At 49.7% G+C, this 12764-nt stretch overlaps 1 protein-coding gene across 1 annotated transcript in view; it reads right to left on the reverse strand.

Moving 5' to 3' along the window:
* Positions 1 to 443: 443 nt before the first annotated feature.
* Positions 444 to 12764, reverse strand: part of LOC121840484 (CDK5 and ABL1 enzyme substrate 2-like) — a 59979-nt gene continuing 47658 nt past the window's right edge. The window contains 2 exon segments of the mRNA XM_042304307.1: positions 444 to 1798; positions 3669 to 3873. Coding sequence (XP_042160241.1) covers positions 1658 to 1798; positions 3669 to 3873 — 346 coding nt within the window. The 3' untranslated portion in view covers positions 444 to 1657.

The following is a 12764-nucleotide window of genomic DNA, read 5'->3' on the forward strand; positions in this document are numbered from 1 at the left end:
TGAATCAACTGGACACCGGGTTCTTCCGTTCCCATCCAGATCTGAATCAACTGGACACTGGGTTCGTCCGGTTTTTAATGAAGACCAAGATCTTATTTCTGTATGAATTGTAGCGGTATCGTTGTCCATAATTGTGGTGCTTTCAAGACAACTGGGAACTGGAAAAAAAACAAGGTCAAATAATGACGTCAGTGATCTTCAGGTTGGAAAGTCGGAGCTCTAGAAAGATGGTCGAGTTTCCAACTTGGAATTCCGAGTTGGATGACCGTTCGAAACAATTTTTTTCCCAGTTGAAGCTCCAAGTTGTCTTGAACGCACTGACGTCGGAAGCCGGAGATATCCAAGTTCCCGAATTCCGAGTTCCCAGTTGTTTTGAATGCGGCATTACTACCTCAACTGGCCGGTGTGACTTATTTGAGAGGACCAAATGTATACGCTCGTCGTCAGGATACGTTGACACTTGAAGGCCGTATCCGTACTAGATGCATCTTTGACTACCTCTGGAAGTGGTCAGGAAGAGCTAGTCACAATCAGAATGTGTACAAGATCAGGACAACAGACGCATGTTAGAACCAAGTATAAACAGGGCTAAAGGTGGATAATAAGACCTATGTGAGTTAAGCTACAAGGGTTATAATATAAAATATCCCTTATGCTGCGTTGATACAATATAATAAATATACATCACAGAAAGGATAAATACATTAAATGTATTTTTGGTTAAATGTTTGTGCGATGTTATTTGTATTCCCTTTAACACATTGGCAGGAGAGAGAGAAGTATTACTGCTAACTAGTAACTGGTTACCGGTAAAGTCACAACTCATGTTGCTAACTAGTAACTGGTATCCCTGTGGTAAAGTCACGACTCATGTTGCTAACTAGTATCTGGTATCCCTGTGGTAAAGTCACAACTCATGTTAATAACTAGTAACTGGTATTCCTGTGGTAAAGTCACGACTCATGTTGCTAACTGGTATTCCTGTGGTAAAGTCACGACTCATGTTGCTAACTGGTATTCCTGTGGTAAAGTCACAACTCATGTTGCTAACTGGTATTCCTGTGGTAAAGTCACAACTCATGTTAATAACTAGTAACTGGTATTCCTGTGGTAAAGTCACGACTCATGTTGCTAACTGGTATTCCTGTGGTAAAGTCACCTCACACTTGATCCCACTGCTACTGCTGAACTTGACCGCCCCCTAGGGGAATATGGCAGCATGGACAGGTTCAGGTTTAGAACGTGTAGAAACAGATGTGCTGTGGTTTGATGACATCATAGGTGTCGTTTCTGCTTCTCGGGAGGGTCAATACCAGTATTGTTACTGATTATGAGAGTGTGGTCAGTGCTAAGGGTTTCATGGGTGTCACGGGACATAACTAATCCTTTACCTACATCATCTCTCTCTTAATTTCTCTCTCATCTTCTTTCTTTCCATCTCTGCTCCCTTTAAACTCCTTAATTTGTCTCTCCTTCACCCCCCCGTGCTTCTACACCTGCATTGCTTGCTGTTTGGGGTTTTAGGCTGAGTTTCTGTACAGCACTTTGTGACATCGGCTGATGTAAATAAATGAAATAAATTTGATTGATTGATGTCCAATCTTTAGTCCTAGTAGGTGGGGCTCCTGTCCCAGTGGGCGTGGCAGGGGTCGTGGTCCTAGTTCTGCTGCACCAGGCGTCGGTAGTGTGGCATGATGGTGCTCTCAGGCAGGTACAGAGCCATCTCCAGGGCAACAAGGATGGTGAACTCAAACGGGATCAACTCTCGCCGACTGATACGGAAACGCTCCTCCAGTTTCTGCAGCAGAAGAGTTTAGAAGAGAGAGGAGAGAGGAGAGCGAGATAAGAGAGAGAAGAGAGAGAAGAGAGAGAAGAGAGAGGAAAGAGGAGAGAGGAGAGAGGAGAGAGAAGAGAGAGGAGAGACGAGAGCGAGATAAGAGAGAGAGAGAGAGGAGAGACGAGAGGAGAGAGGGGAGATAGGAGAGATAGGAGAGATAGGAGAGACGAGAGAGGAGAGATAGGAGAGAGGAGAGATAGGAGAGAGGAGAGATAGGAGAGAGAGGAGAGATAGAAGAGATAGGAGAGACGAGAGAGGAGAGATAGGAGAGACGAGAGAGGAGAGATAGGAGAGAGATAGGAGAGAGGAGAGATAGGAGAGATGAGAGAGGAGAGGTGAGAAAAGAGAGGCGAGAAAGGAGAGGCGAGATAAGAGAAGAGAGACGAGATAAGAGAGAAGAGAGAAGAGAGAGGAGAGAGGAGAGAGGAGAGGAGAGAGAAGAGAGAAGAGAGATGGAGGGAAAGTGAGAGAGGGAAAGAGAGGAGGAGGAAAACAGAGGATGACTTTAAGGGCTATTAAAGAGCTAGGAGTTATTCTCTAGTACACAATGCACTACTTTTGTCCAGAGCCACGTAGTAAATTGGGGGCCATTTTTGATTTGCCATTTGATATCAGTCAATTCAATTCAAGGGGCTTTATTGGCGTGGGAAACATGTTAACATTGCCAAAGCAAGTGAAGTAGACAATTAACAAAAGTGAAATAAACAATAAAAAGTCTCAGGATCAGTTTCCACACACTACATGGGGCCATGGCCATGGGGGTCAGAGGGCCATGGGGGTCAGAGGGGCCATGGAGGTCAGAGGGGCCATGGAGGTCAGAGGGGCCATGGGGGTCAGAGGGGCCATGGGGGTCAGAGGGGCCATGGGGGTCAGAGGGCCATGGGGGTCAGAGAGGGCCATGAGGGTCAGAGGGGCCATGAGGGTCAGAGGGCCATGAGGGTCAGAGGGGCCATGGGGGTCAGAGGGGCCATGGGGGTCAGAGGGCCATGAGGGTCAGAAGGGCCATGAGGGTCAGAAGGGCCATGGGGGTCAGAGGGCCATGGGGGTCAGAGGGCCATGAGGGTCAGAGGGGCCATGAGGGTCAGAGGGCCATGAGGGTCAGAGGGGCCATGGGGGTCAGAGGGGCCATGGGGGTCAGAGGGCCATGAGGGTCAGAAGGGCCATGAGGGTCAGAAGGGCCATGGGGGTCAGAGGGCCATGAGGGTCAGAGGGGCCATGAGGGTCAGAGGGGCCATGGGGGTCAGAGGGTCATGGGGGTCAGAGGGGTCAGAGGGGCCATGGGGGTCAGAGGGGCCATGGGAGTCAGAGGGGCCATGGGGGTCAGAGGGCCATGGGGGTCAGAGGGCCATGGGGGTCAGAGGGCCATGGGGGTCAGAGGGCCATGGGGTCAGAGGGGCATGGGGGTCAGAGGGGCCATGGGGGTCAGAGGGCCATGGGGGTCAGAGGGGCCATGGGGGTCAGAGGGCCATGGGGGTCAGAGGGCCATGGGGGTCAGAGGGCCATGGGGGTCAGAGGGGCCATGGGGGTCAGAGGGGCCATGGGGGTCAGAGGGCCATGGGGGTCAGAGGCCATGGGGGTCAGAGGCCATGGGGTCAGAGAGGGGAACAGCCTCAGGTAACAAAAGGAAACCTTAAACAACAGAGCAACATGACTTTTCTCAAATGGAAAATGTTTCCCAGAATGCCTGTTCTTGGGATTAGAAAACACTCTGACAGGAGGTTGGTAGTTGAGTCCAGGAGCTTAACGTCCAACAACAAGCTCTCATAAAGAAAAACACAGTAAAACAGCCCACATATCCACATAAAGAGATATTGTAATAGTACACACGTACATCTATGAGCTGCGTGACGTCCTGCTTCTTGAGGTCGCTGCTGATCTTAGCAGCGAGGAGCACGCAGGCAGCAGACACCAACTTCCTGTTGCGTTTGTTGAGTCGTCCCTGGAGGACCAGCTTCTCAAAGTAAACAAACGCCATCGCCACGGTGACCGGCTGCAGTCCGCAGTCGTCACCCACCGTACGTATCTCCCTTTTCAGACTGGAGGAGAGAGAGAGAGAGAGAGAGAGAGAGAGAGAGACAGAGACAGAGAGAGAGAAAGAAGAGAGACAGAGAGAGAGAGACAGAGAGAGAGAGAGAGGCAGATAGAGAGAGAGAGAGAGAGAGAGAGAGAGACAGAGAGAGAGAGAGAGAGAGACAGAGAGAGAGAGACAGAGAGAGAGAGAGACAGAGAGAGAGAGAGAGAGAGAGACAGAGAGAGAGAGAGAGACAGAGAGAGAGAGAGAGAGAGAGACAGAGAGAGAGAGACAGAGAGAGAGAGAGAGAGAGAGAGAGAGAAAGAAGAGAGACAGAGAGAGAGAGAGAGGCAGATAGAGAGAGACAGAGAGGCAGATAGAGAGAGAGAAAGAAGAGAGACAGAGAGAGAGAGAGAGGCAGATAGAGAGACAGAGAGAGAGAGAGAGAGAGAGAGAGAGGCAGATAGAGAGACAGAGAGAGAGAGACAGAGAGAGAGAGAGAGGCAGATAGAGAGAGACAGAGAGAGACAGAGAGGCAGATATAGAGAGAGAGAAAGAAGAGAGACAGAGAGAGAGAGAGACAGAGAGAGACAGAGAGAGAGACAGAGAGAGAGAGAGAGATATTGATTTAACGGGGTTCTATTTTAACAAACCCGACTCAACGGTCAATCAAAACGCAGGCGGTGGCGCTATAGGTTCAGCGGTGTGTCCGAAATACTGTTGCTATGTTGATGAATAAACCAGTTGTGGGTGTGTCCAGGCTTGGCCCTCACTGGCCAATCAGAACATGCTCCATGGCGAAATATGTGGATACTTCACGTTGTGTATTTAGTTGTGTTTTTTTGTCTTTTATGTGTTGCCTCGGAAACAACTCCAATTCCAATGTTAGAAACAAAACAAATAAAATGTAGACGTCTTTGCTAAATATGTTAACTATGTTCTGAGTAATGTTATTGGCTTCAATAGCATTCACACTGATACAGGGGCTAGGACTACTATAAAATGCATTACGGCTGAGCATGGACATGCCAGACATTGTCAATAAGAAAAATGTAAATTAATTATTGATAAGGTCAAAAAAAAAAAAAGAAAGAATTTGAAACGACTCAAACTACAGAGTTTTTTTTTACACACATCCATACTGTTCACAGTAGCAGGACAAAGATCCTGTATGAACAGAGAGAGAACGTCCTCTCCCCGTTCTACTGCTCCCCAATAGGCCTGTGGTTTATCAACATAATTGGAAACATTTTACAGATCAGACTGCATTCACATCTCCAGAAGATATGAGAAAGTCACGGACGTCCATTGTAACCATAAAACCAGGAAGTTGTTTGGTTGTAATAAAATTTAAACGATAAACAATTATTTTATTTTTCAACAACAATAAATACATGTTAAAAGCAGGATACAACTAAATGTGTCTTCCACATTTAACCCCTCTGAATCAGAGAGGTGCGAAGGGGGCTGCCTTAATCGACCTCCTCGGCGCCCGGGGAACAGTGGGTTAACTGCCTTGCTCAGGGGCAGAAGGACAGATGTTTACCTTGTCCGCTTGGGGATTTGATCCAGCAACCTTTTGATCACTGGCCCAACGCTCTAACCACCAGGCTGCCATAACACCGACAGGTTAAAGACACACACTGCTGTTGAAACGTCCTTATAGTAGGCCTAAGGGAGGGCTAAGGGAGGGCTAAGGGAGGGCTTATAGTAGGCCTAAGGGAGGGCTAAGGGAGGGCTTATAGTAGACCTAAGGGAGAGCTAAGGGAGGGCTTATAGTAGGCCTAAGGGAGGGCTTATAGTAGGCCTAAGGGAGGGCTAAGGGAGGGCTTATAGTAGGCCTAAGGGAGGGCTAAGGGAGGGCTTATAGTAGGCCTAAGAGAGGGCTAAGGGAGGGCTTATAGTAGACCTAAGGGAGGGCTTATAGGAGGGCTAAGGGAGGGCTAAGGGAGTGCTTATAGTAGGCCTAAGGGAGGGCTAAGGGAGGGCTTATAGTAGGCCTAAGGGAGGGCTAAGGGAGGGCTTATAGTAGGCCTAAGGGAGGGCTTATAGTAGGCCTAAGGGAGGGCTTATAGTAGGCCCAATGGAGGGCTAAGGGAGGGCTAAGGAAGGGCTTATAGTAGGCCTAGGGAGGGCTTATAGTAGGGCTAAGGTAGGGCTTATAGTAGGCCTAAGGGAGGGCTTATAGTAGGCCTAAGGGAGGGCTAAGGGAGGGCTTATAGTAGGCCTGAGGGAGGGCTAAGGAAGGGCTTATAGTAGACCTAAGGGAGGGCTTATAGTAGGCCTAAGGGAGGGCTAAGGGAGGGCTAAGGGAGGGCTTATAGTAGGCCTAAGGGAGGGCTAAGGGAGGGCTTATAGTAGGCCTAAGGGAGGGCTTATAGTAGGCCTAAGGGATGGCTAAGGGAGGGCTTATAGTAGGCCTAAGGGAGGGCTTATAGTAGGGCTAAGGGAGGGCTTGTGGTAGGCCTAAGGGAGGGCTTATAGTAGGGCTAAGGGAGGGCTAAGGGAGGGCTTATAGTAGGCCTAAGGGAGGGCTTATAGTAGGCCTAAGGGAGGGCTTATAGTAGGCCTAAGGGAGGGCTAAGGGAGGGCTAAGGGAGGGCTTATAGTAGGGCCTAAGGGAGGTCTTATAGTAGGCCTAAGGGAGTGCTTATAGTAGGGCTAAGGGAGGGCTAAGGGAGGGCTTATAGTAGGCCTAAGGGAGGGCTTATAGTAGGCCTAAGGGAGGGCTTATAGTAGGCCTAAGGGAGGGCTTATAGTAGACCTAAGGGAGGGCTTATAGTAGGCCTAAGGGAGGGCTTATAGTAGGCCTAACGGAGGGCTTATAGTAGGCCTAACGGAGGGCTTACAGTAGACCTAAGGGAGGGCTTATAGTAGACCTAAGGGAGGGCTTATAGTAGGCCTAAGGGAGGGCTTATAGTAGGCCTAAGGGAGGGCTTATAGTAGGCCTAAGGGAGGGCTTATAGTAGGCCTAAGGGAGGTCTTATAGTAGTCCTAAGGGAGGGCTTATAGTAGGCCTAAGGGAGGGCTTATAGTAGGCCGAAGGGAGGGCTTATAGTAGGCCTAAGGGAGAGCTTATAATAGGCCTAAGGGAGGGCTTATTGTAGGCCTAAGGGAGGGCTTATAGTAGGCCTAAGGGAGGGCTTATAGTAGGCCTAAGGGAGGGCTTATAGTAGGCCTAAGGGAGGGCTTATAGTAGGCCTAAGGGAGGGCTTATAGTAGACCTAAGGGAGGGCTTATAGTAGGCCTAAGGAAGGGCTTATAGTAGGCCTAACGGAGGGCTTATAGTAGGCCTAACGGAGGGCTTATAGTAGACCTAAGGGAGGGCTTATAGTAGGCCTAAGGGAGGGCTTATAGTAGGCCTAACGGAGGGCTTATAGTAGGCCTAAGGGAGGGCTTATAGTAGGCCTAACGGAGGGCTTATAGTAGGCCTAAGGGAGGGCTTATAGTAGGCCTAAGGGAGGGCTTATAGTAGGCCTAACGGAGGGCTTATAGTAGACCTAAGGGAGGGCTTATAGTAGGCCTAAGGGAGGGCTTATAGTAGGCCTAACGGAGGGCTTATAGTAGGCCTAACGGAGGGCTTATAGTAGACCTAAGGGAGGGCTTATAGTAGGCCTAAGGGAGGGCTTATAGTAGGCCTAACGGAGGGCTTATAGTAGGCCTAAGGGAGGGCTTATAGTAGGCCTAACGGAGGGCTTATAGTAGGCCTAAGGGAGGGCTTATAGTAGGCCTAAGGGAGGGCTTATAGTAGGCCTAAGGGAGGGCTTATAGTAGTCCTAAGGGAGGGCTTATAGTAGGCCTAAGGTAGGGCTTATAGTAGGCCTAAGGGAGGGCTTATAGTAGGCCTAAGGGAGGGCTTATAGTAGGCCTAAGGGAGGTCTTATAGTAGTCCTAAGGGAGGGCTTATAGTAGGCCTAAGGGAGGGCTTATAGTAGGCCGAAGGGAGGGCTTATAGTAGACCTAAGGGAGGGCTTATAGTAGACCTAAGGGAGGGCTTATAGTAGGCCTAAGGGAGGGCTTATAGTAGGCCTAAGGGAGGGCTTATAGTAGTCCTAAGGGAGGGCTTATAGTAGGCCTAAGGGAGGGCTTATAGTAGGCCTAAGGGAGGGCTTATAGTAGACCCTAAGGGAGGGCTTATAGTAGGCCTAAGGGAGGCCTAAGGGAGGGCTTATAGTAGACCTAAGGGAGGGCTTATAGTAGGCCTAAGGGAGAGCTTATAATAGGCCTAAGGGAGGGCTTATTGTAGGCCTAAGGGAGGGCTTATAGTAGGCCTAAGGGAGGGTTTATAGTAGGCCTAAGGGAGGGCTTATAGTAGGCCTAAGGGAGGGCTTATAGTAGGCCTAAGGGAGGGCTTATAGTAGACCTAAGGGAGGGCTTATAGTAGGCCTAAGGAAGGGCTTATAGTAGGCCTAACGGAGGGCTTATAGTAGGCCTAACGGAGGGCTTATAGTAGACCTAAGGGAGGGCTTATAGTAGGCCTAAGGGAGGGCTTATAGTAGGCCTAACGGAGGGCTTATAGTAGGCCTAAGGGAGGGCTTATAGTAGGCCTAACGGAGGGCTTATAGTAGGCCTAAGGGAGGGCTTATAGTAGGCCTAAGGGAGGGCTTATAGTAGGCCTAAGGGAGGGCTTATAGTAGACCTAAGGGAGGGCTTATAGTAGGCCTAAGGGAGGGCTTATAGTAGGCCTAACGGAGGGCTTATAGTAGACCTAAGGGAGGGCTTATAGTAGGCCTAAGGGAGGGCTTATAGTAGGCCTAAGGGAGGGCTTATAGTAGGCCTAAGGAAGGGCTTATAGTAGACCTAAGGGAGGGCTTATAGTAGGCCTAAGGGAGGGCTTATAGTAGGCCTAACGGAGGGCTTATAGTAGACCTAAGGGAGGGCTTATAGTAGGCCTAAGGGAGGGCTTATAGTAGGCCTAACGGAGGGCTTATAGTAGGCCTAACGGAGGGCTTATAGTAGACCTAAGGGAGGGCTTATAGTAGGCCTAAGGGAGGGCTTATAGTAGGCCTAACGGAGGGCTTATAGTAGGCCTAAGGGAGGGCTTATAGTAGGCCTAACGGAGGGCTTATAGTAGGCCTAAGGGAGGGCTTATAGTAGGCCTAAGGGAGGGCTTATAGTAGGCCTAAGGGAGGGCTTATAGTAGTCCTAAGGGAGGGCTTATAGTAGGCCTAAGGGAGGGCTTATAGTAGACCTAAGGGAGGGCTTATAGTAGGCCTAAGGGAGGGCTAAGGGAGGGCTAAGGGAGGGCTTATAGTAGGCCTAAGGGAGGGCTAAGGGAGGGCTAAGGGAGGGCTTATAGTAGGCCTAAGGGAGGGCTTATAGTAGGGCTAAGGGAGGGCTTATAGTAGGCCTAAGGGAGGGCTTATAGTAGGGCTAAGGGAGGGCTTATAGTAGACCTAAGCGAGGGCTTATAGTAGGCCTAAGGGAGGGCTAAGGGAGGGCTAAGGGAGGGCTAAGGGAGGGCTTATAGTAGGCCTAAGGGAGGGCTTATAGTAGGGCTAAGGGAGGGCTAAGGGAGGGCTAAGGGAGGGCTTATAGTAGGCCTAAGGGAGGGCTTATAGTAGGCCTAAGGGAGGGCTTATAGTAGGGCTAAGGGAGGGCTTATAGTAGACCTAAGGGAGGGCTTATAGTAGGGCTAAGGGAGGGCTAAGGGAGGGCTAAGGGAGGGCTTATAGTAGGCCTAAGGGAGGGCTTATAGTAGGGCTAAGGTAGGGCTTATAGTAGGGCTAAGGGAGGGCTAAGGGAGGGCTTATAGTAGGGCTAAGGGAGGGCTTATAGTAGACCTAAGGGAGGGCTTATAGTAGGGCTAAGGGAGGGCTTATAGTAGGGCTAAGGGAGGGCTTATAGTAGACCTAAGGGAGGGCTTATAGTAGACCTAAGGGAGGGCTTATAGTAGGGCTAAGGGAGGGCTTATAGTAGGGCTAAGGGAGGGCTTATAGTAGGGCTAAGGGAGGGCTAAGGGAGGGCTTATAGTAAGGCTAAGGGAGGGCTAAGGGAGGGCTAAGGGAGGGCTTATAGTAGGGCTAAGGGAGGGCTTATAGTAGGGCTAAGGGAGGGCTTATAGTAGGCCTAAGGGAGGGCTTATAGTAGACCTAAGGGAGGGCTTATAGTAGGCCTAAGGGAGGGCTTATAGTAGGCCTAAGGGAGGGCTTATAGTAGGCCTAAGGGAGGGCTTATAGTAGGCCTAAGGGAGGGCTAAGGGAGGGCTTATAGTAGGCCTAAGGGAGGGCTTATAGTAGGCCTAAGGGAGGGCTAAGGGAGGGCTTATAGTAGGCCTAAGGGAGGGCTTATAGTAGGGCTAAGGGAGGGCTTATAGTAGGGCTAAGGGAGGGCTTATAGTAGGGCTAAGGGAGGGCTTATAGTAGGGCTAAGGGAGGGCTTATAGTAGGGCTAAGGGAGGGCTTATAGTAGGGCTAAGGGAGGGCTTATAGTAGGGCTAAGGGAGGGCTTATAGTAGGGCTAAGGGAGGGCTTATAGTAGGGCTAAGGGAGGGCTTATAGTAGGGCTAAGGGAGGGCTTATAGTAGGGCTAAGGGAGGGCTTATAGTAGGGCTAAGGGAGGGCTTATAGTAGGGCTAAGGGAGGGCTTATAGTAGGCCTAAGGGAGGGCTTATAGTAGACCTAAGGGAGGGCTTATAGTAGGGCTAAGGGAGGGCTTATAGTAGGCCTAAGGGAGGGCTTATAGTAGGGCTAAGGGAGGGCTTATAGTAGGCCTAAGGGAGGGCTTATAGTAGGCCTAAGGGAGGGTTTGAACACATGAAACATAACAAGCCTTTTAATGTTTTATTTTTTTTACAGGTTACTGATAACTTCTAAATACGAGGTTGACCGTATTCACCGAGGTTCTCATCTCTCGTCTCCTGATGGGCACGGACCCGTAGCCAACATCTTGGAGGGGGTTTTACGTACGTCTTAAACGGGACCTGATTGGTTAAAATAATGTGGGTTTGTCCACAACGCAGAGATAAAAAGGGAATGTCAGCTCACTGGTTTAACTCCTCTCAAACTTCATGTTTTAATAAAGCTTCGGTGATTAAGATTTATTTCAAGCGGTTCGAAGTTAAAGTAAAAGGAGTTAGACCTTTTAATCGACAGTCTTGAGAAGCCTTGAGAGGAGAGGAAGCTGGGCTTCAATCAAATCAAACAAAATGGTGGTGGGGTAGGGGGCACTTTCTAAATACGAAGTATACAGGCATCAAAAATAGGCTACTCTTGTTCTATGTGCATTGTGGGCCGTGTGCATTGTGGGCAGTGTGCATTGTGGGCCGTGTGCGTACGGCTGCACAGGATGCTGTTTGCTGTCTAAATTCATGATATAACAAACTGCGTTCTCTAAAACCAGGTTTTGGTTAAATATCAACGCTGCTTGAAATTAACACATTGGATCATATTTTTAAGGACTCGCCTAAAAATATCTCCAGCCGCCCATCTGAGCGCAAGCTGATATGAGACAGGTACATTACCAAGCCTGGCGTTAGGCTGGAAAATGCCCGTTTTTTTTTTACAAGACGAAATTAACAAACTAACGTTGGTTTGACATTAGCACCGCCTTAACACCACCTGGACATACAGCCCTATATGTATATAAATAATAATAATTAATATAATATATATAATGATAATTAATATAATATATATATAATAATAATAATTAATATAATATATAAGGGAGAGGGGGAAGAGAGAGGGTGAGGGAGAGAGGCAGAGGGGGAAGCGAGAGGGTGAGGGAGAGAGGGAGAGGGGGAAGCGAGAGGGTGAGAGGGAGAGGAGGGAGGGAAAAGAGAGGGTGAGGGAGAGAGGGAGAGGGGGAAGAGAGGGAGAGAGGGTGGAGAGAGAGAGGGTGGAAGAGAGAGGGTGAGAGAGAGAGGAGAGGGTGTGAGAACAAGAGGGAGAGAGGGAGGAGGGAAGAGAGAGAGGGTGAGAGCGAGGGAGAGAAGGAGAGGGGGAAGAGAGAGGGTGAGACGGAGAGAGGAAGAGAGCGAGAAGAGAGAGGGCGAGAGGGAGAAAGGGAGAGAGAGAGGGGTGGAAGAGAGGGTGAGAGAGAGAGAGAGAGAGAGGGGGAGAGGGGCAGAAGAGAGAGGGAGAGCGAGAGGGGGAGGGAAGAGAGAGGGTGAGAGGGAGAGAGAGACTGGGGGTGGAAGAGAGAGGGTGAGAGGGAGGGAGGGAGAAGAGAAGAAGAGGGAGGTAGGTAGGGAGGGAGGAGAGAAGAAGAGGGAGGGAGGGTGAGAGAGAGAGGAAGAGAGGGAGAAGAGAGGGTGAGAGGGAGAGAGGGAGGGGGTTATATCCTTCCTGTTTGGCCCTGTCCGGGGTGTCCTCGGATGGGGCCACAGTGTCTCCTGACCCCTCCTGTCTCAGCCTCCAGTATTTATGCTGCAGTAGTTTATGTGTTGGGGGCTAGGGTCAGTTTTTTATATCTGGAGTACTTCTCCTGTCCTATTCGGTGTCCTGTGTGAATCTAAGTGTGCTCTCTCTAATTCTCTCTTTCTTCTTTCTTTCTCTCTCTCGGAGGACCTGAGCCCTAGGACCATGCCCCAGGACTACCTGACATGATGACTCCTTGCTGTCCCCAGTCCACCTGGCCATGCTGCTGCTCCAGTTTCAACTGTTCTGCCTCATTATTATTTGACCATGCTGGTCATTTATGAACATTTGAACATCTTGGCCATGTTCTGTTATAATCTCCACCCAGCACAGCCAGAAGAGGACTGGCCACCCCACATAGCCTGGTTCCTCTCTAGGTTTCTTCCTAGGTTTTGGCCTTTCTAGGGAGTTTTTCCTAGTCACCGTGCTTCTACACCTGCATTACTTGCTGTTTGGGGTTTTAGGCTGGGTTTCTGTACAGCACTTTGAGATATCAGCTGATGTACGAAGGGCTATATAAATACATTTGATTTGATTTGATTTGAAGAGAGAGAGG

The sequence above is a fragment of the Oncorhynchus tshawytscha genome, linkage group LG22, assembly GCF_018296145.1.
Source record: "Oncorhynchus tshawytscha isolate Ot180627B linkage group LG22, Otsh_v2.0, whole genome shotgun sequence".
In the NCBI taxonomy this organism is placed as follows: Eukaryota; Metazoa; Chordata; class Actinopteri; order Salmoniformes; family Salmonidae; genus Oncorhynchus; species Oncorhynchus tshawytscha.